This window comes from Cotesia typhae, unplaced genomic scaffold (assembly GCF_013202065.1).
Source record: "Cotesia typhae breed Kobodo isofemale line unplaced genomic scaffold, CoteBio_Ctyphae contig_50, whole genome shotgun sequence".
NCBI classification, from domain to species: Eukaryota; Metazoa; Arthropoda; class Insecta; order Hymenoptera; family Braconidae; genus Cotesia; species Cotesia typhae.
Genome location: NW_027423758.1, coordinates 2,741,076 through 2,764,853, shown reverse-complemented (window position 1 = coordinate 2,764,853; position 23,778 = coordinate 2,741,076). Strand labels below are relative to the sequence as shown.

At 27.2% G+C, this 23,778-nt stretch overlaps 3 protein-coding genes and 1 long non-coding RNA gene across 7 annotated transcripts; 2 read left to right on the top strand and 2 right to left on the bottom strand.

Moving 5' to 3' along the window:
- Window positions 1–11: 11 nt before the first annotated feature.
- On the top strand, window positions 12–7,420 carry Mew (multiple edematous wings). Of its 2 annotated transcripts, XM_074249535.1 has the most exons (8): window positions 12–259; window positions 464–660; window positions 1,264–1,391; window positions 1,971–1,994; window positions 2,562–5,083; window positions 5,166–5,260; window positions 5,387–5,516; window positions 5,605–7,420. In XM_074249535.1, exons 2-8 carry the CDS (start codon window positions 497–499, stop codon window positions 5,833–5,835), a joined length of 3,294 nt encoding a protein of 1,097 aa, XP_074105636.1. In that variant the 5' UTR covers window positions 12–259; window positions 464–496; the 3' UTR covers window positions 5,836–7,420. The 2 variants fall into 2 exon arrangements, with proteins under 2 accessions (XP_074105636.1, XP_074105637.1); XM_074249536.1 differs by lacking the exon at window positions 1,971–1,994 and having other exon boundaries at window positions 12–660.
- Window positions 7,310–11,175, bottom strand: Pgap3 (Per1-like protein PGAP3). Of its 3 annotated transcripts, XM_074249569.1 has the most exons (7): window positions 10,852–11,175; window positions 10,424–10,566; window positions 8,423–8,575; window positions 8,100–8,358; window positions 7,661–7,865; window positions 7,521–7,569; window positions 7,310–7,450 (listed from the first exon to the last, which is right to left on the bottom strand). In XM_074249569.1, the coding sequence occupies exons 1-7, from the start codon at window positions 10,988–10,990 to the stop codon at window positions 7,310–7,312; spliced, it is 1,089 nt and encodes a 362-aa protein (XP_074105670.1). In that variant the 5' UTR covers window positions 10,991–11,175. The 3 variants fall into 3 exon arrangements, with proteins under 3 accessions (XP_074105670.1, XP_074105672.1, XP_074105671.1); XM_074249571.1 differs by lacking the exon at window positions 10,852–11,175 and having other exon boundaries at window positions 10,398–10,525; XM_074249570.1 differs by having other exon boundaries at window positions 7,407–7,569.
- Window positions 11,176–12,975: 1,800 nt separating this feature from the next.
- Window positions 12,976–22,196, top strand: Retm (real-time). The gene is given in 15 exon segments (XM_074249545.1): window positions 12,976–13,348; window positions 14,100–14,249; window positions 14,322–14,453; window positions 15,120–15,178; window positions 15,180–15,246; window positions 15,324–15,430; window positions 15,513–15,883; window positions 15,965–16,053; window positions 16,150–16,287; window positions 16,676–16,796; window positions 16,859–16,983; window positions 17,503–17,743; window positions 17,844–17,956; window positions 19,153–19,292; window positions 19,368–22,196. Coding segments are annotated over 15 exon segments (1,986 nt in total). The 5' UTR covers window positions 12,976–13,285; the 3' UTR covers window positions 19,438–22,196.
- LOC141531679 (uncharacterized) lies at window positions 21,925–22,962 on the bottom strand. Its single transcript, XR_012479971.1, has 2 exons — window positions 22,530–22,962; window positions 21,925–22,450 (listed from the first exon to the last, which is right to left on the bottom strand). It is a non-coding gene; the product is annotated as an uncharacterized LOC141531679 (long non-coding RNA).
- Between the last annotated feature and the right edge of the window lie 816 nt (window positions 22,963–23,778).

Sequence of the window (23,778 nt, the reverse complement as noted above, 5' to 3'; positions counted from 1 at the left end):
TAAAAACTCACCATTTGCGAGAGAAAGCGTTGTTGGATTTATTGAAGATTTAAAATTTTATTTTTTTATTGTGGTGAGGGTGTGCGTGGGTGTGGACGCTCTTAGAAATAAAATGATCCAGTGATTGTTTAGCTCTCTCTTTTATACCAGAGACCAGTTGGTCTGATATCAATGAGCTAGCTGACTAGCAACAATTGTACAAGCACGACAGAGAAGAAAAAGAGTTCCTGTAGACGCCAGTCGATGCCGGATCGTCAGAGTGCGTAGGCGTATTTTCTCGCTTACAATTTATCCTCCAGTATTTTAGTGTCACCTGGGGATATAACAAGTCGTTTGTTGACGTCGACATTATTCTTCAGACTTATGATAGCCAAAAAAAAATTATCCACTGTTTTGTGATTAGTTTTATTGTTTTTTTTTTAACTGTTAATAAATATTATTATTATTAATATTACCATTGTAGATATAGTTGTAATTAATCAGCGTGTGAAGAAAGATGAAGCTACCGTGGATTATTTTTGTGCTGATCTACGGAGCGTTGGGTTTCAATCTCGAGTGGAGGATACCTGTTATCAAACGTGGACGGAGCGATTCTTATTTTGGGTACTCGGTAGCAGAGCACCAAGAACTACTTGAGAATGATAACAAATCAATAAGTTGGTAAGTTTAATTGCTTTTTAGATTATTATTATTATTTTTTTTTTTTTTTTTCAATTTTATTTATAAGAGCTTTAGTTTTTGTTTCAGGCTGGTTGATAACAGACGCGTGCCTAGTTTTTAAAAAACCGAACGGTTAACAAATTGAGTGATGTTATCATATCGGGTTCATGGTTCCCCATTGTGAGAGTGGGAGTTTGAATGAGATAACTGAATGCATATGCCGTGACTGGTTTTAGATTTAGATTATGAGGATGAAAGAGTAGAGAGTTGAGAGTAATCCATCGGATAAATGAATAAGAACAGGACAGGATTTATTATTATTCATTTACTATGATGCGATAGAAGATGACTGGTTCGTTCATACTCTGTGTAAATATTTCGTTGTATCGTTGTAAAAACATTTCTCGGATTACTGCGGTAAACGATGAATAGATAAATGTCTTAGTCATCTTTTAAGTATTTTAATTTATTTAAATTTGTTAATTTAGGTCATATTTTATGGTTCTGAAGAACTTTTTAAGCCGTTGACTTTTTCATTAATTAATTAATTTATTTTTTGAATTATTTATTATTATTTGTACGTAACAGCTTGTTAATTTTTAGGATTCTAGTCGGCGCACCTTTGGATCAAAATAGACAACCTGGTACAAACAGATCTGGGGCATTATGGCAGTGTCCATTGACTACTAAAACAAATGATTGTGAGCAAGTTATTACGGACGGCAGACTTAGTAAGTATTTAAATTTATACATCCCTTTAAATTCTTAACTTTTTAACGGATCATAAAAAATACAAGTTTTTAAATGATAAACGTACTTATTTTATTTGATGTACGATAACAAATGTAAATAAAGATTATGTAATAGAAAAAATAAAAATGTGTTCGTTAAAGGGTTAAAGAATAAATTGAATAAATTAATAATAAAATATTAAATATTAAACGCTAGTCTATTAATAAACAGATGTCAGTTTAACAATGGGAATGATTGGTGTAACTCTATATCATATCATAAAGATATTACGTAATATATGTATACTATTTCTGTAATATATAATAATTTAATATTATAGTTATTATTCTTATTATTGTTAATAATAATTAATAACTTATTAATTAATTAATGTAATAGTAGGTAGTTTTACACAATAATATTTATGTATTAAGCTAAATTAACTATACTTAATTATGTAAAATAACGATTGTTTATAACTAATATTACATAAGTAGTAGAGAAAAAAATAATCACTTATGATTATGTTTTATCAATGAATAATATATTTATAAATTTTTATGATTGTCTCTCAACAGCTGAAGACGGTATAATTGATCCAAGTAAGTCAATCAATGGGAGATTCTTTGAATGAAAAGAAAATAAATATTCAATTTATTTTGTTATCTTTTTTTTTTTTTTATATTTTTTACGGGCATTTGCTATGCTCATTTTTATTAAATGAAAGCTGTAAAAAAAAAAGACAACTTAGCATGGAATAGCATTTTGCATATGCTTTAATGGCACGCAATTCGTATTATTAAAATAATAATAATAATGTATAGATTAACTTGATTATTTGAAATAATTTAATTAAGCTAATCAATTTATTTTATTTACTTAGCATTTCGCTTGGCTTAAATTATATTAATTAAAATACTAACGCTAATTTTACACGAATGTTTATAATTTCAAGCGCTATATCATCTTATCATTGTCATTCATCATATTCTGCAAGAGACTGCAAGAAAAGCATCGCAATAATAAAACAAATACATTATAACAACTAACAACATAAAAAAAATATATATTTATATTTTTTTTTTATTTTTATTTACATCTTTGCAACATTCATTTTGCATATACAATTAAAAATAATGAATGAAATACTAATGTATATTTTTTCACAGATGTTGACTCTGACGAACTGATACCACCCGGAAACGATGAGATAAAAGACGGGCAATGGCTCGGAGTTACTGTCAGAAGTCAAGGAGCTGGTGGAAAAGTTATGGTATGCGCTCATCGGCATATTGTAAAAACTGCGGACTCGCAATGGGGACAAGGCCAGTGCTACATATTGACCCAAGACCTCAAATACGATGACATCAAAAAACCATGCTCCGGAAAACCAACCAGCAAAGCCCACGAACAATTTGGTTACTGCCAAGCTGGAACGAGTGGTATTTTAACTCCAGAGGATCGTGTTGTTATTGGAACTCCTGGGCCACACACTTGGCGAGGTACTATGTACGTTTTTACAGTGTCTGATGAATTTTTACAGCGTGACAACACTGTGTACAATGCACCTATGCAAGACGCATCACCAGTAAATAAATACAGTTACTTGGGAATGTCGGTGACTGTTGGAAACTTCTTTGGAAAAGGTCTGGCATACGCTTCCGGTGCTCCAAGATCTAATGGAACTGGACAAGTTGTAATTTTAACTCGCCAACATTCACGTCCTGACATGGATGTCGCCCTTATTCTTAACGGTGAGCAATTTGCTTCGAGTTTCGGATACGAAATAGCCGCTGCTGATGTTAATGGTGATAAAAATACCGATTTGATTGTCTCCGCTCCGTTTTATTTCAACAAAGCAGAAGGCGGTGCTGTCTATATATACACATCGCTATGCAGACACAATAAAGATAGCGATAAATGTAAACCTACCAAGTTAGTAGGTCGTGAAGAGTCGCGATTTGGATTTGCATTGACCAATTTACGGGATTTAAATAAAGATGGGTATGAAGATATTGCTATTGGTGCGCCCTATGAGGGTAAAGGTACTGTGTACATTTATTTAGGATCTAAATCAGGTATAATTACGACACCTTCACAAATTATACATGCAGAAGATACTCCCGTGCCTTTACGTACATTCGGTTATTCACTTAGCGGCGGAATTGATATGGATAAAAACGGCTACCCCGATTTATTAATCGGTGCTTATGATAATGACGCCGTGGCTCTGCTTCGAGCTAGAAAAATAATTGATATTACAACTTCCGTTCGTTATGCTCGTAAAGATGGTACTTATCAAGAAAAAATAGAAGCTGTAGATCCAAATAAATTTGGCTGCTCAGCAGATCCAACATCTAATCATACGTGCTTTGCTTTTGAGGCATGTTGCAAAACTGAGTCATTAACTCGTAATGAAGGTATGGTAAATCTTAAACTTAATTATCATATTGAAGCTGAAACTTATTCAGGCGTTAAAAAGTTCTCTCGAGTATGGTTTGGATTCGGCAAAAATAAACCACATTATGTTAATCGTACGGTAACATTAGATCCGACAAAGTCAATGCACTGTCAACGTGAAATTGTTTACTTGAAAGAGAATACACGTGATATTCAATCGCCAATTAAATTCCGTTTGAATTATACGCTGATACAAGAAGAGCCTGTAATGCCGCGTGAAGGCTATCCGCTGCCCGATATTAACAATTATCCGATATTAAATCAACAAGAGGCTGCGAGAATATTTGAAGCAACGTTCCAGAAAGATTGCGGCGATAATGAAATATGTGAAAGTGATTTACAAGTCGACGCAAAATTGAATTTGTCAGCGTCGGTTGTCAAGCCAAACTTTTACGAATTATTGTTGGGTGAAGTCGAAGAAGTTGTTGTAGATGTAAACGCTGTAAATATTGGAGAGTCAGCTTACGAAGCGCAATTATTTATCAGTCATTCACCTAGTCTTAATTATATTGCAAGCAAAAGTAATGAATCTATTATTTGTAATCTTCACAATTCAACTCTGGTAATTTGTTCAATTGGAAATCCATTTAGAAAAGACAATGCTGTTAATGTTCAAGTGAGATTTGACCCCAAAGGAGTCGAAGACAATGAACCGCAATTAAATTTCGTAATTTTTGCTAATTCAACTTCCAAAGAAGTCCAAGAAAAGGAACCAACACGCTTGCAAGCAATCGTACTTAAGCGCGCAGAATTGTCAATAAAAGGAAGTGCTAAGACACAGTGGGCTTACTACGGAGGTCCTATTGTCGGTGAATCAGCGATAAAACACTTGAATGAAGTTGGTCCTAAGGTTTCACACTTATATGAAGTCTTCAATGAAGGCCCCTGGAAAGTAAGGACCGTTGAAGTTGTTATTTCATGGCCTTACGAGGTTGCTAATGACAAAAAACACGGTAAGTGGCTACTGTACCTCGAAGAAATGCCGACAGTTAGTCACGCTGGGGATGGAGAGTGTATTTTACCGGCTGGTTACGTTGTTAATCCGCTAAAGTTGCTTGGCAGTGTTAGTTACGATGATTTGGATCCGTTTCCTTCAACCACGAGCTCTCCGGTTAATTATTACCGTAATCGGACAATTAATCACATCAGAGACCGCCGGAATATTGAAAAGGTCGTTAGCACGAGGATGATGACAGATCGCGATGGACATTCGCGTCAAATTGTTTCTATGGTTTGCATATTTAGAAAATATTAATCTATTTTTTTTTTTTTTTTTAATTCCAATTAAATAAAACTATAATTTTTGTCTACAGAATTGTAAAACAGGAACAGCTAAATGCTTTGATATTCGATGCATTATTTATAACTTACAACGTAAACAAGAGGCGACAATTACTGTGAAGGCAAGGTATGTATTTTTAAACAGTGTATTCATCATATATTTGTTGTTTAATGAGTGAAGACTCTCAAGTATTTAAAATGCATGCAGCTGATTTATGACTCACCTTTTTTATTTTTTTTTTGCTGTCAATAGACTGTGGAATTCAACGCTTGTCGAGGATTATCCGAAGGTTGACCAGGTAAAAATAGGCTCAAACGCGAGGATTGTAATCCCACCGAGCATTGAAATTCAGCAAGAAAATTTGAAAAACGACCACGCTACGGTATATATTTTTGAAAAATTTTTATTGCTCATGGTAATTGAGAGGTTTAATTAATTGAATAATTGAATAATTGTTATTTTTTAAATAGGCTGAGACGATAGCGTATCCAGATCTAGGTGACCAACAAGACAGTGAGCCGGTGCCTATTTGGATAATAATTGTCGCCATTTGTGCTGGTTTATTATTACTAATACTGCTGACATTAGTTTTATGGAAACTAGGGTTCTTTAAAAGACGTAGGCCCGATCCTACTTTGTCCGGTAACTTAGAAAAACATAGAGACGATAATCCAGAACACGAAGCGCTATTTAAACACTAATTTTAAGGAAAAAAAAATTTTTTTCAAAAGAGAAGATTATCCCAAGTGAAAACTTCCAGTGAACAAAAAAAAAATAAGGTAGCACAAAGTAGCTATCTTAATTGAATTTTATACTTATATATATATATATATTTATATTTATAATTCGTGGAATTATTTAAACATCAAGTGTTCTTCGGAAGACTGTATTATCTCTGTGTTACTTACGTGGCCGTATGTATTTATACTCGAGGTTTAATTTAACTTTATTAACTGACTAATTATTAATTATAGTAATTAATAATCATGCCTTGCATTTAAGTGATATAACGAATATATACTTATATTTAATAGATGCGATATTGACGGGAGAGTTTTATAAATATTCGATCGTTTTAAAACACTGGGTGCTGGACGGGTCAGTGTATAAATTTTTATTTTTTGTAAAAGATTCAATGGTGCTAAATGTTTTTTGACATAATTTTTTTTATTAACACAGCAATAGATTTAGTGTCTCTTCACTAAAGACTGATGATAAACGAATCTACTCCCGTACATCTGGTTATTGACTTTTAATACAAAGTATTTATAGTTTAAAGATCAAATTATTTTTTAAAAAATTATACATCTTCCTCAATATCGTTTTTTAATCATAATCATCAACCCTTCATTTGTTATATAAGTTACATAACATTGGCACTTAGTCTTATTTTTTAGCAAGAAAACAATCTAGTGAGTGTACTAGAGTATTTTTATAAAAAAAAATTTTTAATTATAGGTAATTATTAAAGGCAGCGTTATATTGAATAATTTGATATAAAAATTATTTCGAATTAACGATCGAAAAATTTTACTAGATTATTTTTTTAGAATTATAAGAATAGGCAAAAATTTTATTAATTTAGATTCGAAAGAAATAAAAAAACGTTAAATTGTTGACATTTTAAATCATGTTAATAATTTTTAAAATAAAAAATAAATTAAAACTGCATTTGGTACTTAAATAATTAACTATCAACAACTTTTAATAATTCATTACTTCATTATCACTAATTTTTTTGTTTACAGTATTTAATTGGATATCGTTAATAATAACATTCCTTTTTTCTAAAATTTATTCAAATACGTTAAACTTTAATTTTATATTTATAAAACTATTAATCAGCTATTATTAACAATAGTGTCTTCCTGAGACTTTGAAGCATGAATTTAATAGAAAATGCCGTTAATTTATTGTGAAAAAGTTCATTTAAAAGTCATTTTTAATCGTTAGTGCCAAATTTTATTAAAGATTTTTATGACTTTTATTCGTTGACAATTGAATATAATTATTTTTTAAAAGATGTAGACTTTCTTGAGTCTTGCCACTTAAAATTAAATATACGTTATTTATTTTTTTTTGTTGAGAGGCCATTGATCTTAATCACAGCTTGTATATTTTTAAGGAATCACCTGACAATTATTCACATATATTTTATGTAAAGAAATAAAATGTTCAATTTTTATCAACTGTATCTTCTATTTGATACAAATCTATTAGATAAAAAAAAAAATTCAATAAAAAAAAGAAGAAAAAAATAACTGTAAAAATATTAAAAAATAAAATTGTTTTTATTGATTTTCTACCTACAAATGTCTATTATTTAAAAAAAAATTTTAATTATTATTTAATCTACTTATTAGTCAATGTGAATGTCTGATATTACCTGATAACTATATTGCTTTCTTAAATAATGACAGTCTGAGATCATAAATCTGCAAAAATAATAAAGTATTAAAATATAAAAGAAAAATTATACTAACATTTATTTTGTTTTATCTTTTTAAGTGTAAGTAAAACTTTTACTTGTATAATAAATAAACAAGCGGAGCGGTAGAAGCATGCCAAAGGGCATGAGCATCAAGAGTCCAAAATATCGGTGGAAAATCAGCTACTTCTAATAAAGTAACCGCCACAGTCAAAATTGTAAACCAGCCGATAAGATAAGAATGAGGAAGTTTTGAAGAATTACGATACCACCAAATCATCGTGATAAGAAACGTCAAAAATCCTGTGGAAGAAAATGAAACATTTATAAGTAGTTTCAATACTGGAATTTGTGATGACTCAATATTTAAAAAATGTTAGTGTAGATTATTTTCACTTTTGAATAATTAAATTTGTTCACAATTATTAAATTGAATTTAAATATTTATCTAAGCGATACGTTATCACGTATCAAGATAAATTTTTAACACAATATTTATTGATAAGATTTTTTAGTAATTTTAATTTAAATAGTTACCAAAAAAAATATTTATTTTCATATTATATCCATAATTAATGCTTCCAGACCACAGATGAGACAAATGAGTGACGAGCATACAAATATATCCAAAAGTTATCACAGCAAGTATCTTATTGTATTTATGAAATATTCTTGTCAGCATACAGAAGAGGAGAGTTATTACCATAGTAAATGCACAAGAGTAATCCATTACTTCAGTGAATGGTTTATCTCTTGCATGGAATACTGCCGACCAAAACCAAGCATTTAGGCAAACCTTAAAGATTTTTTTTTATTGTGATTAAATAATTGGAAAATTCAATTAAATAATTTATACTTACAACGGTGAAATAAGTCCATACTAAAGACATAGGCATGGACGATTTTATTTCTAGGTGGAATTTTCGGTACATCATAACGTGAGCGTAGAAATTTAGAATTGAAAATAATACAGATGCTGGTTCTTGGAATCCAAACATTCTAATAAATGGCCACTGTAAAAATTAATTAAATAATTTACTTGCAGACATTAAAAATATAAAAAAAAATTTTAAGATACTTTTAATTATCTTAAAGCTGATTCTAAAATATTAGCTGACGACTCATGATTTTTAAGATTATTGTCAATAAATAAATTATTGTAAAAAAAAAATTATAAAAAATTCTACTTGGAGATGTGTCAAAAAGTTGTTGTTATAATATTTAAAAAACTGTTTTCATCATTCTAATTTATTTGTGTTGGAAAAGTTGGAAAAAATTTTGGCTCTCATGTTTTTGGAGCAAATTTCTATTTTATCTTTTTTTGATTTTTTTTATATATTTTTTTTTTTAAATACATAAAAGAACGAACAATGAAAAAAAAGTTGAATACTACAATTTTTTTTAAAATTTATAAATTTATTAAAATTATGATGATCAATTTTCTTTTTTTTTTTTAATTGTTCATTTTTTTATGTATTTTAAAAAAAAAAAAAATATATCAAAATTAAAAAAAAAATCATTAAAAAAATAAAAATCAAAATAGTGGACCCCACTTGTAAATAATTACAAATTAAAAAATTTTTAAATCAAGTAAAATTTACTTAAACCAAGAAAAATTTCTTAGTTTAAGAATTTTTCTACTCCAATCAAGATTATAAGTTGACTTTTTTTCTGTATACACCTAATAACTTACTAGTTGCTTGCAGTCACTATGTGACTGTCGAGATTTACGTATTATAGATAAGAAAACTTTAGCTCAATGATTTTTTAATTTTTTGATAGTTCGGGGATTTTTGAAGTAAATTTAAAAAATAATAGTGTTATAACATGATCAATGACAAATAATTTAATGGACAAATGTGACGGAAAAAATTTATACAACAAAAAATTTTCAAAACTGCTCCAAAATCAACATAAAAAATAGACTATCACTGAAAAATATATAGAACTGTGAAAAATTACAAATTTTTATAAAGACTTTTTTGATGATACTAAATTTAACTATAAAATATTTTGAAAAATAATAATATGTTCGTCACAAAATTTTTCTTACTCTCTCAATTATTTGAATCATAAATGGCTATAGCTGAAAAAATATCAAACCCAGTTTACCATGAAGATGAAGATAAACCCGATACAAAGTTTTTCGGTAAATATTTACAAGTGGGGTCAACCACTTTAATTTTCATTTTTCTAAATGAAATTTCTATTTGATTTCATTTATATATTTTTTTTTTTGAAAAATCTATCAAAAAATGAGCAATTAAAAAAAAGTTGATTATTACAATTTTAACAAATTTTCAAAAAAATTTATAAATTTTTTAAAATATTGTAATATTCAACTTTTTTTTTTTAATTGTTTGTTTTGTTATGTACTTAAATATATATATATATATATATATATATATATATATATATATATAAAACATCAAAAAAGATACAATAGAAAATTTATCCGTATTTTTTATCATAAATGCGCCGTAAAAACAAGCAAAATAAAAAAAAATGGGGTTGACCCCACTTGTAAATAATAACCAAATAAACAAATAACTTGTACAGCGACATTTAAATCTATTTATAACTACTTCGAAAACTTATCATAAAAAATTAACTCTTACTAAAAATTATATGAAACATTGAAAAGACAAAAATTCAGATCAAAACTTTTCCTATGATAATAAATTTGATTTAAAAAACTCATTTTATCATATAAATACGCCGGAGACAAAAATTTTTTTATTCTCTTAATTATATAGATTACACAGACTCATCTATCATCCAGATATAGCTGTCATAAAATTTTTCTTATTTGATCAATAATAAATTATAACTTACGACTTATTGGCTTAATTAAATTATACCTTGCCATGAAACTGTGGTACGTGATGACCGTGATCAACAAAATGACTAACAGTTTCCCACATGCAATCATACCGACAGTTTTCTTCGCATGACCAGGATAAGAATCCACTATCTTCAAAGGAAACAACTTCAAATTCAACATCTTAAATCAAAATGAAAAAATTAAAATTTAGTTACTTGTAAAGTATGATACAGAAAAAGTAATTTATTACTATGACATTAAATTTAGCTGTCACTTCACAATTGTTTTAATTTTTTAACAAATAAATTATAGTAAAAACAAATTATTAAAAAAATGGACTTGTAGAAATTTTAATAAATTAAAAATGCAATTTTTAAAAATTAATTTTTTGGAACAAATTTTTTTATTAATGAAAATTAAAAAATTGTCAAGTGACAGCTAACTTTAATGTCATTTTTTACTTACTGTGTTTACAACTAGTGGAATAACAAACAATTAAACACTGCCTATAAAACTGGGACCTGTCGCCCGTGGAAGCCGATACATTTGTGTAAATAAATGCACTTATTAATAGAAATAGATAAAAATTTGTCATTTTACTCATCAAATATTATTTTATAAAAATTTTAAGAGATCTAGTGAGTAAAAGTAAATATATTTAACTTGATAGCATCGTCATAATTTTTATAAATAGAAAAATCTTTAAGTGGTAATTAAATACATGTTTGTTATTTCTTGATCATTTTTTTAGTATTTTATTACTGTTGATATCAATTATTACAGATTACACAACGTACACATGTTTTGTATTTTTACATTAGTGTATGGGAGAGTCCCTGTCCCCTATCTACAGTTACGTATACTAAATCAGCGTTTTCAACCGTGACTTTAGAAATGATGAATCTTTTACAACGTTTTTTATATTTTATTTCTGCCAAATAAATTTCACGACAATGATAAAACCATTTGTTTCAATTTTGCCCTGCACTTTGAACTTGATAAGATTATTACCGAGAGTTATTTATCTATTAAGTTTAACTGACATATTTTTACACATTACCTAGGTTTAGTCAAATAAACCCAAGCTTACGCCAATGACGCGACTAATTACTAAATAAAATGATAAATTAGTAAAATAATATAATTACAGCTTAAATATCAGAAGAAAAAAATGACATATAATTGAATTTCAATTTATTTTAAGTTTGAAGTAATGTATAAATTTCGTTAAATTAAAGTTAGCTGTCACTTGACCATTTTTGAATTTTTTTTAACAAATAAATTTGCTCCAAAAAATTATTTTTAAAAAATAGCATTTGTAGTTTTTTAAAATTTCTAAATGTCAATTTTTTTTGCCATAATTTATTTGTTACAAAAATTCTTGAAATTATCAACCATCAGCTAAATTAATTTTCATATAAATTTCTTAATCATAAAAAGATGGTTGTATAATAAAAATGATGTAAAAAAAATTATTGTATGAAGAAAGATCATCTCCATTATTCTTTTATCAAAACAAATTTTGTCTTATAAGTTGCACATTAATGATATATTATTTTTGTAGTAAAACAAATATTTATGCGACTTATTGAATCACTTTATGAATAATTTTAATTTAATTTTTTTATGCGCTTTTAAGTACTACTAGCATCCATCTCTGATTAAAAAGAAAATATTGATACAAAGATAAAAGTATTTAAAAGTATTGGTTTACAAAATTTTTTTTTTTAAGTTGAACAAAGTAAACACCATTAATTTGTGCAATTACAAATTTCATTGGATGGATTATAAATATACCAATAAAGATACCAGTTCCACAAACAATTAAAATTTTTCGTTGAGTTTTTAGGTAATTCTTCTCTTGAAGCAATCTTCAAAAAAAAATTTTGTTTTTTCAAATTAATTACTTCAGTTGTATTTATAAACTAATATTTAACACTGTACCCAATTTAAATATTTTATAATTCTACTAAAAACTATTAAATTGGATCTAGACTTGTTTTTATTTGCCGTCGATCATTAAATGAAACAGTTAAAAAAAATATTGTATGATTGAAGTAATACTTTTTGAAAATTTATAAATAATTTATTTATTACAAAAATGGTATGATAAAAAATGACATTAAAGTTAGCAACCACTAGATAATTTTTTAACTTTATTCAACAAATAAATCTTTTCTGAAAAATTATTTTTAAAAAATTGCATTTATAATTTTTAAAAATTTTTAAATGTCAATTTTTTTTTTTCATTTTTTTTTTTTTTGCAATAATTTATTTGTTAAAAAATTTTTAAAATTAATAAACAGCTGCTAAATTAATTCTCATTGATAAAAAAATGCATTTAAAAACTTAATAACTCTTTTTGTACAATTTTTCAGATTGATTTTCAATAATTAAATTTTCAATAATTAAATTTAAAATTACTTGAATTTCTCAAGAATCAGCTGACCGTTAATTTTAAATTCTCACTAAAATTTAAATTTTCCCGCATTTTAAAATAAAATGTAATTGCTTATCCGTCACCAGAGTCCACTAGGATCGGAGCTTCAACAACGAAATCACGTCCCTCCCAGACGTCAGAATCGCATTCGTCCGTGATATCTCGAACTGTGACAATTGGATTAATAGCCGACCTAAAAAATAAATTTTATTTACTTCCTTAACAATACCTCAACATCCAATTAGTCATAAGTCATAATATAATAAAAATATAAATTCATCACGTTGCACTTTCAATATCAACTAAATAAGTAAAAAAAAAAAAAATAAAATAAACAAAGAAGGTACACAAAGGAGTAAAAAGTGAACGTGTTGTGAAATCTCATCTGTTGTTACATAGTAAGAAAAAAAAAAAAAAAGAAACAAGTTTAAGGAATAAGGAATAAGAAAAAAGGATAAAATGGTTCAACAGTACCAGTCACCCGTACGGGTCTACAAACACCCATTTGCACTTGTTATGCTGGTGCGTTTATTATTATAAATAGTGCCTGTAGCCTTCAAATAATTCTCCTGTCATCAAACATTCATCTCTCGTACCAGCTACCTACTTTCTTCTAACTTATAGTATGTACCTATAATAAGCATGTGAACGCGGGTATATAATGCCAATGCCAATTTATACTGCACGCCGTTAAATAGTAAACAGTATAAAGTTTACTTTCTTACCTTTGTGCACTTTATTTTCTTTATTTATTTATTTAGTTTCTTTAATGCCAAAGGTCAGACTTTGAACTTGTACTAAAACCTTGATATTCATAACTAAAATCAACAATAACAATTTTTTATTTCCAAGACTTTAATCTTATTCTACTCTTGGGTAATTTAAACTAATTTCTGTAATTAAATCCACCTGGTAATTCTCTACTTTACTCTTCTTCATTATCATCATTCATTAATTATCAGCCGTCATTATTTTTACCCTTTTTTTGTTATCAATGCTTATTGCCTGTCAAGTTTGTAAGTGGCTTGACTTAAAATAAAAATATAAATTAATTGTAAGGAGAATAAGGAGTTGAATTATTTTGATTGGTCATAATAAAGCTATTCATGCACGTAATTGACAGAGACACGCTATTGATTATAGCAATCACTTGACCATAGTCAATCATTAAAATTCTATAGACTCTAGATATATGTACTTAAATTCTTGTTTGTAATAATTATTACTCAAACTTGTTCTTTTTTTTTTTTTTTTCTTTTAATTTTATAAAAAGGCGTACGAGAAAAGATTCCCCACGTGTCCACAAATTCCTGTTTTTGTCGGATGCGAAGTTACGAAAGATGAAGAAAGCCAAGGAGGAGCAATCAGAACCACTGAAAGACGATGTAAACTCAATGTTGAAGCTCCTTACATTTTGAAGAAGGTTCTTATTATTCTTTATCATTGTTTTTAATAGCAGTAATTATTCATCAACTGGTGTAATTATTTTTTACAGATAATTGGAGTCGATTACGTCTACTTTATACAAAAAAATGTTTTAGACAGACGTAATAGCATTTTAGAAATAGAAGCGTGGAATGAAAGTTTTTCATCCCGTGTTACAGTTATTGAGAAATGTCGATATTTTGTAAGTTTTAATATTAATATTATTATTTATGTTTTTGTGATTTTTTTGTGACGACGCAGTTAAAATCTCTTTATTAAAACTAATGGTACAGTAAAATATGACATTCGAAGAATATTATACAAAATTTTCACGAAGAAATATTAAAAAATGCGGCAATGGCAGCAATTATTCGGACTTGTCTCGGAAAAAAGTAGAGTTGCGGTGCCCTTCATAACTTGGTGCTGAATCATCGGAAATGAAAAAATGAAAGTTCATTCATTAGATAATAGTTTTCCTCAGGTAACGCTGGAAGGGTTTTTGAAATTTCAATTTTTCACTTTTTTGGAACACTTTGAAGGGAAAAACGCGATTTTTTCAAAAAAAAAAAAAATCGTCTAATTTGTTATTGTAAAATGAAAATTATTAACAAATTTGAAAAAACTCTCCAGCGTTACCTGATAAATTAGTGTTCAAAATTTCAAAGTTATGAGGGGCACTGACTTTGAAAACCTGAGTTGTGAGAAAAACGCTTTAAAGTTTTGAACACTAAAAACATCTGGTATAGAACGTTCATAAGCAAATTTTATCGGCTTATCTCACACTGATTCGCCAATGCCTTCAGTTATGCATTCAGTTAAAAAAATAATTTCAACACCTTACACCTCCCCCCTTAAATAAATATTTCAGATACACCCAGAAAACAGCGAGTGGACATGCTTCGAGCAAACAGCGAGTTTGGATATAAAAACTTTTTGGATTTGAAAATTCAATGGAAAAGCTAGCCATGAAGCAATACGCTCAAAATATAGCCAAGGTTTTTAGTTATTATTTTGTTTACTTATCAAATTAATTATGATTAGCTTATTAATTTGTATTGATTTAAATATTTAGGGCAAGGAAATAGTTGAATATTTCATTAATGAGCTAAAAGAACAAGGGGTAACATACGTAGCTCCTTGGGTTGACCCTGAAAAAGACCCTCCGAAAAATGAAAAAACGTCAGTATTTATTATTTATTTACGACGTACTTATCTAAAAGTATCATTTATAAAAGCTGATTTAATTAAATATTTTTATTAGGATTGAGACTGAAGAAAGCAACGATCAAAATGATGTCGAGACAGAAACAAAATTACCAACCAACAAAAAAATAAAGTTATCTTCTGATTACATAGAGAGATATTTAGGTAAACTAGATTTAATGCAGGAAAGTAAATTATTACAACTTCGTCAAAGTATACAAGAATTACGAGGTGCATCGGTGCCAAATGACGCTACATTGTTGCGGTTTTTACGCGCCCGTGAATTTATGGTTGATAAAGCTAAAGAAATGCTGACACAGTCGCTTCATTGGCGTAAAAAATATCAAATTGACAAATTACTGGATGAGTATGAGGCTCCGCGTGTTGTAAAGGATTATTTTCCTGGTGGATGGCATCATTGTGACAAAGGTGAGGATAAAAAGAAATCAATATTTGTTTAGTTGTAAAAAAAAAAAGAGAAGCATGTTAAAATATTGTCTTTTTTTATAGATGGTCGTCCGCTTTACATTTTACGACTTGGACAAATGGACGTCAAAGGTTTGCTGAAATCGATCGGGGAAGATGAATTATTGCTGTTGGTAAGTAATTACTTAGTTAATGTTACTATCGTCAGTATGTAAAATAGTTTAAAACTTTTACTAGCTAACTTGAATTATTTATATTAATACTTTTAGGCTTTACATATTTGTGAAGAAGGGTTGTCGCTAATGGAAGAGGCTACTACTGTACTAGGACATCCAGTGTCTCAGTGGTGTCTACTTATCGATCTTGAAGGATTAAATATGCGTCATTTATGGCGTCCTGGAATTAAAGTAAGTCAATATTAATAAATAATTAACGCAAGTTTAATGTGAATCTAAAAAATAATATTGACTACCAGCTTAAAGTCATTACGCGTTTGTTTAAATATTTTAATTTCAAGGATTTCGAGAATGCTAAGTTAAATTTAATAAAAATAAATAAATAAATTTTTTTATTCGAAATTTAAATATATTTACAATTAAGCAGAATATTTATATTATATTACATTAACTACCGATAAGAAACCATCTGAAACCATAAAAAGTCACAAATTTAAATCAAGACCTTTCCAATGATATCAAGTGAAACCACATTAACCTAGTTTTAACGTACATATATATATGTTTGTCACCAAATTCACCTAATTCTCTTAATAGCATACATGTAATATTATTACAGGCTTTACTGCGAATAATTGAAATTGTCGAAGCAAATTACCCAGAAACAATGGGTAGAGTCTTAATAATACGCGCTCCTCGATGTTTCCCAATACTATGGACACTAATTAGTACATTTATACGTAAGTTAAATTAGTTATTAAATTTTACTTGGGTTATATGACTGACAAGTTATTGTTTTTAGATGAAAATACAAGAAATAAATTTATATTTTACTGTGGAACTGACTACCAAGAACAAAATGAAGGAGGATTAACGGATTACATTGACGCTGAATATATTCCCGATTTTCTTGGCGGGCCATCTGAGGTAAATAAATCGTGGAATTTATTTTTATTGTATTTATAATAATAAACCTTTGATAAAATGATAGGACAGTATTTTGGTCGATGAATTAACAATACCAACTCGGTATTACAGTAACACCGTGACAAGTAATAACGTAAGATGTATTAATAAAAAGCAAATATTAAAATTAATGACGCAATGATCACGTTTTTTATTATCATTATCACGTGCAAAATTTGTACTTGTATTAAATCGTTCACTCGTCCAACGTGATGTTTTTTAAAGTACACATGTAGACAACGCACGTGACTTAAAATTTTTCAATTGTTGAAAAAGATCTTTTATTTCACAATAATTTTTTGTTGTCTGATTGTCAAGATAATGTCTTATTGAAAATTAAATACACACATTAATTACACATTGCGGTAGTAAATATTTACATATTCGTGTATCAATGGAACAAGTGCTGTGTCTGTTATTTCTGTTATCGATGGAAGCCTTTTAATTTAATATAATTATTGACTACGAATTTTATTTTAGACTTATGTGATGGAAGGCGGAGTTGTGCCCAAGAGTTTGTACAGATTGGATTTGGAAGCAGCTTCAAATGACCATGAACACAGTTTGTATCATTCGATAAGTTTAGCACACGGTCAAGTTCATCATGTTGCTATCAACACTAATGATCCGGGTGCTGTACTCACTTGGGACTTTGATGTTATGCGTCACAATGTTATCTTCACTGTTTTACACGAAAAACACGATACTATTAATATCAATGGTAATTTATTTAGGACGAGTACAAAAAAATTTTTCATTCATATTTAACTATTTCTTCCAAAGAATTTTATAAGTAATTAGGAAAATTTTTTAAACTTCAGAGTCATTAGAAATAACAACAGCTGATTCTGATGCATTGAAAGAGTGGAAAGACGGTGTCAACTGTGTTAAAGTTGAATCGAGTGTTGTTTGTCATGATGGAGAAAGCATTCAGGTAAAATATTTAGTTGCTCAATTTAATTGACAGATACTAGCCACCTGCAGACAGACACTACGTGACTGCTGAAATTTACGGATTAAGAATAAAAAACTTTGGCTCAATAGTTTTTTAATATTTCTTATCACACTATACACAGTTTGGGTACTTTTGAATTAAATATTAAAAATAATAGGACAAAAAAATTTTCAAAACTGCTCCAAAATCTTGACATAAAAAAAAACTACCACTGAAAAAAATATAGAATTATGAAAAGGTATAAATTCTTGTAAAGACTTTTGTGATGATACCAAATTCAACTATAAGAGTTCCTTTAAAAATAATAATGTGCTTGTCATAAAATTTTTCTTACTCTCTCAATTATTTAAATCATAAATGACTAGAATAGATGTACCGTTTTTGGCCACCTTAGCACCGTTTTTGGACAGTTAATAACATTTGAATTAATTTATAGAAAATTATAATATTATAACCGTATTTTTGTTGAGTTTTAAAAAATTTACATTAAAACAAATCGAGTTTTTAATGGTTTATTAATATAAATTCATTTCTATCGTTAATTTGAACAATAAATGGCCATAAACGGTACACTGGCCACAAACAGTACTTCTTCCTATTGCTAAAAAAATATCAAACTCAATTTACGATGAAGATATACCCGTTACAAAATTTTTCTTAGTCTCTTAATTATATAAATTAATTTTTTATCTATAACAAAAATTAGAAAATGATGAAAAATTCATATTATTTCTTTAAAATTATTATAAAATAAAAATTATAAGAATAACTGTACCACATCCACAATTTTTCTGAAATACAAGCACTCCCAGAATGATCGCTCCATTTTTTGTTACAAAAAAAAAATATTATTATTATTATTATTATTATTATTTTTATTACATAATAATTTTAATGAAACAAGATTAATTTTTCATAACTTTAAAATTTTTTTTCCGGAATTAATGACTTGTATAGTGAAATTCAAATCTACTTACAGTTAGTACGAAAACTTGTCATAAAAAATTAACTATTGCTGAAAAGCATATGAAATATTTAAAAAGCTCTAATTCAGATCAAGACCTTCCTAATGACGCTAAATTTAATTAAAAAATCTCATTTTATCATATAAATATGCCGGAGACTAATTTTTTTTCTTAATTCTATAGATAATCAAATTCATTTTATAATTTTAGGGTACACATATAATCCAAGAGCCGGGAACATATATTTTGCAATGGAAAAATCCGGATGAGGGCGAATTTCTTCCTTCAATAAGCTCGCATAAAGCTCAACTTATGTACTTTTACGAAGTACTACCATCTGCGCATTATAGGTAATTACATTTTATTAATAAAATTTCACAGAGACGCTCTTGTGCGTATTTTCATTATTGCAATAAATTTTTCAGGGGATCAATGATGAGCCTTCAGTCGGCTGTAAGTGGACGCTCTGTTGCGAGTTCTTCTCTGTCCAGATGAGAGATAGATGTCCGTAAAGGAATCAACATTGATCCAATTCCTGATACGTAAAGATAATAATAATAATAATAATTATTCATAATGATTAATTCATATGTCAATTCACAACAATGCAGAGTAGACAATTTTTATTTGAAATCAATTTAGTTCTCGGTGAACTAAATTGATTTAATAATTTTGTGTCAAAGTAATATCAATCGCGAATTATTACATTAATTAACTAACAATTTAATAATTATTAACAATAATAAACAAAGAAACAAATAATACTATTAATATACATACAATTAAAAGGTGTTGGGAGTTATACGTTGATAAATTATTTTCATACATAAAAATATTACGTAAGTACGTAAAATAATTTATAAAAAAAAAAATGATCCATGATTGCTCCATAGTATGTATAAGAGAAAAATCATATATATTTTTAATTTGAAAAAAAAAATAAATTTATAAATATAATACTGATCTCTTCCATCGCAGGAATATTAATAAATTAATTTATTGGTTAATTACGATTAATCAAGAGCAAGATCAATTGAATCTGACGAAGCGGTTAATAAATATTAAAAAAAAAAGCTATATATAAAAAAAAATAAAAAATTATAATATATTTGTTGATATATAAGAGGGCGATATTAAATTTTTCCGTCCGTCAGATCACTAATTTAGTTTTAATAAAAATAATTAGCGTGAGTAATAATAAACTTTAAGTCGATGCCAATAGAATTGATAATTAGAGTGCTACGTAATTAATTAGCGACAATATTATTAGTAATTTTTTTTTAGCTATTACTTACACATTACAATTTTATACATATATTATATTTTTATTATTTTTAATATTTTTATCAGCAAATATTGTAACAATGATCTGATTAACATCACTATTTTACTTGTAATTTTTTTGAGCAAATTGTTAGTCAATATTTACAATTGTAGCAGAACGTATATCAATGAATTTTGAAGTTTTATAGATTTTAGCAACTGATATCACGACGACTTATCATGAAAATAGAATCACTAGATTAGTCAATTATACAGAAAACAAATCTTAGATTAGACTAAAATTTATTGTGGAAAATAGTAGATGTTACTTATAGAGAAAATCATTTCAACGAATTAAAAATTTATCAATAAAAATCCGTTCGATTAGAAAGTTTGTAAAAATAGATTAGAAGAATATAATGTTAGAGTTTTAAACGGTCGGATGTTTTTAAAAATCAAAAACATCTAACTTGAGCGTAAAATACCTGAATTATTTGAATTGAAAAGATCAATTGTTAATAAAAAACCTTTTTTTTATATTTTTTAATATCAAAATTATTAAGATAATTAATTTAAATTTTATCTGCAATTTTAAAAGACACAACTAGTGTGACAGTTTAAAAAAAGGCGATTTTTGGGAATTAAAAAAAAAATTACTGTATCAATTGTTTTGAAAATTTAAGGGTAAATTTATTCATATTTTGAGAATATGCAGTAAAATTTTCTTCAAAAATTTTACTGCATATTATTTATGTACATAAAAAAATATTATTTACGTAAAAAAAAAAAAAAAAAAAAAAAATCACGTTAAACTAGAAGATATTGTCCGTACAATGACCCACGGTCAAAAAAAAAAATATCAAAAATCGACAAAGTGGCTGCATTTTAAAAAAAAAAAAAAAAGTTGAATTTTACTCAAAATTTTGGTCCTTTTTGGCCTGCTAAAATTCAATTTTTGATCAGTTTAAAAAACTGGAGGGTCATCGTATGGAGAACTATATTCAGAACATGCAGAAAAAAATTTGGTAGTGATCGGATCATTTATCTCCGAGAAATCACTCCAGCAAATTCGAAACATGCTGTTTCGAGAAAAACGCGCTTAAAGATAAAGTGATCCGATGGATTGCAATCAACTAGTTAGACTGACAACATTCCGAATTAATAAATTACTAGAACTTGGAAAGTTAATATAAAATGTAATTTGAAATAATTAATTTTACAAATTTTAAAATTCCGAAAAATATAATGTTGAATAGAGGAAAAAACTAAAGCTATATTAATAGAATCTTTCAAAGTCACAAAGTTTCAATAAAATAAAAAACATAACAACGAAAATTTTTACGCTAAAATGAATAAACAGACGAGCACTCATTTAGCCGAAAAATGTAAATATATAATTATTTGGATGAGTAATTTTCGGCTGAATTATTATTCGGATGAATATACGTCGGTACGAACTTTTTTTGAAATTAAATTAATTTTAACTCTTGAGGAATATAACATTTATGTTTATCTATATTCAACAGCTCGATGTTTTATAATTTACAAAATTGTTTTTCAGCTGATATTCTATTTAAGCTAATGTATTTTATAAACTTTGAATGCAGCGGAATTTTAAATTTTCTAGATTTTTGATAATTCGAAATGTTGTCGACCCGATCCTATTTTTTCTGCCGAGCGGCTTCTCTTTGAATGGCTGTAACTCAAAAACTATTTGAGATATCGATTTAAAATTTCAGTATCTTATTTTCAAAAGCATAATCTATCAAAATATAAAAAAAAATCGATTTTTTTTAAATTTCTCACCAGTTGTGCTCCTTACACCTGGAACTGTACAGCAAATATTTTTGATTGAATACTCAGATGTACCCTTTCAAATTCCATGACAAAAATACCTAAATGCATTTATTGCATTTAAATAAAAAATACGTTTTGTTAAATATTTTACTTATAATTATGTATCATAAAAATAAATTTAAATAACGTTATAATTACCTTGTTTTTTTTTTTTTTTTATTTTGTTACGTGTAAACTAATCTTATTAATTTGGCTTCTATAATATAAAAAACTTTAAGTCTTTCATTTAAATAATCCCGTATCTTATATTAGTTATATCTTTACTTATTCAATACGTAACAAATATATAAATAGCGGTTTATCTTCTTTTAAACCCATATTTTTTTCTTTCATAAAATCGATCTGTCTCAGAACTCCCTAAATTAACAATCTTTGGACATCCATCTCTCTAAAATGTAATAAAAAAAAAAATATTTAATTAACTGTTATACTAATGTAATAAAATTTATTTAAAAAAAAATTCTTACGTCTTTCTTCCTGCATCGTACATTCTTTACAGTAGTAAGCATCAGAGATTCATGGACCACCGCAAATAACACATCTTCCTTGATAACTTCCGTAATTGCACTCGTCACATATCTTTACAAGAGTACAAGGTCTGACGTAACTGTCACATATGATGCACTTTCCATCACACTTCTCGCATAATCTTCCAATTGCTGAAACTGTGAAAAATTTTTTTATTGTAATTATTATATGACATTGAAGTTAGCAGACGTCTAAAAAATTTTGGTTTTTTTTTTTTTTATTAAATTACAACTAAAAAAAAAATTCCTAAAAAATTGCTATTGTAGTTTTTCAAGTTTTTTACATGTCATTAAAGTTATCCGACGTTCTAAATTTTTGATTTTTTTAATAATTAAATCAAAACAAAAAATATTTTTAAAAATTTCTCTTGCAGTTTTTACACGTGCAAATTTAAAAAAATTTTTTTGAAATGATTTTTTCAATAAAAAAAAATTATAAAAATTTTTAGACATAGGCTAACTTTATTTTCATGTTTTATACATGTGAAAATTTTTTTTTTAATTGTTTAATTTGAATTTCTTCAATAAAAAATTTTAAAAAATTTTGAAATGTCAGCTAACTTTATTTTGATATTATTATTGTATAATAGATCAAAATTGTAAGAGTTAAGGATGACATTAAAGTTAGCTGTCACCTGACAATTTTTTATTTTTTTTTTAATAAATAAATTTGCTCCAAAAAATTATTTAAAAAAAATTGCTTTTGTAGTTTTCAAAAATTTTTAAATGTCAATTTTTTTTATAAATTTTTTTTTGCCTTAATTTATTTGCTACAAAAATTCTTAAAATTATCAACTATCTGCTAAGTTAATGACATTAAATTTAGCTGTCACTTCACAATTGTTTTAATTTTTTTTAACAAATAAATTATAATAAAAAAAAAATTAATAAAAAAATAGACTTGTAGAAATTTTAATGAAAATTAATTTAGCAGATATTTGATAATTTGAAGAATTTTTTAAACAAATAAATTTTGGAAAAAAATTGATATTTAGAAATTTAAAAAAATTAAAAATGCAATTTTTCAAAAATAATTTTTTTAACAAATTTATTTGTTAAAAAAAATGACACTGAAGTTAGCAGACGTCTGAAAATTTTTGATTTTTTTTATTAATTAAATTACAACTAAAAAGATATTTCTAAAAAATTACACTTATAGTTTTTCAAGTTTTTTACATGTGACAATTTT

Bases quoted from the DNA above. Each gene is read 5' to 3' on its own strand.
- Mew (XM_074249535.1), top strand. From the start codon at position 497: ATGAAGCTACCGTGGATTATTTTTGTGCTGATCTACGGAGCGTTGGGT. The intron at 1,392-1,970 runs GTAAGTATTTAA...GTCTCTCAACAG, and splicing joins TATTACGGACGGCAGACTTA to CTGAAGACGGTATAATTGAT. The intron at 5,517-5,604 runs GTATATATTTTT...TTTTTTAAATAG, and splicing joins TGAAAAACGACCACGCTACG to GCTGAGACGATAGCGTATCC.
- Pgap3 (XM_074249569.1), bottom strand. From the start codon at position 10,990: ATGAGTAAAATGACAAATTTTTATCTATTTCTATTAATAAGTGCATTT. The intron at 10,567-10,851 runs GTAAGTAAAAAA...TTTTGATTTAAG, and splicing joins TTCCACTAGTTGTAAACACA to ATGTTGAATTTGAAGTTGTT. The intron at 7,866-8,099 runs GTAACTATTTAA...TTTCTTCCACAG, and splicing joins GAAAATAAATATTTTTTTTG to GATTTTTGACGTTTCTTATC.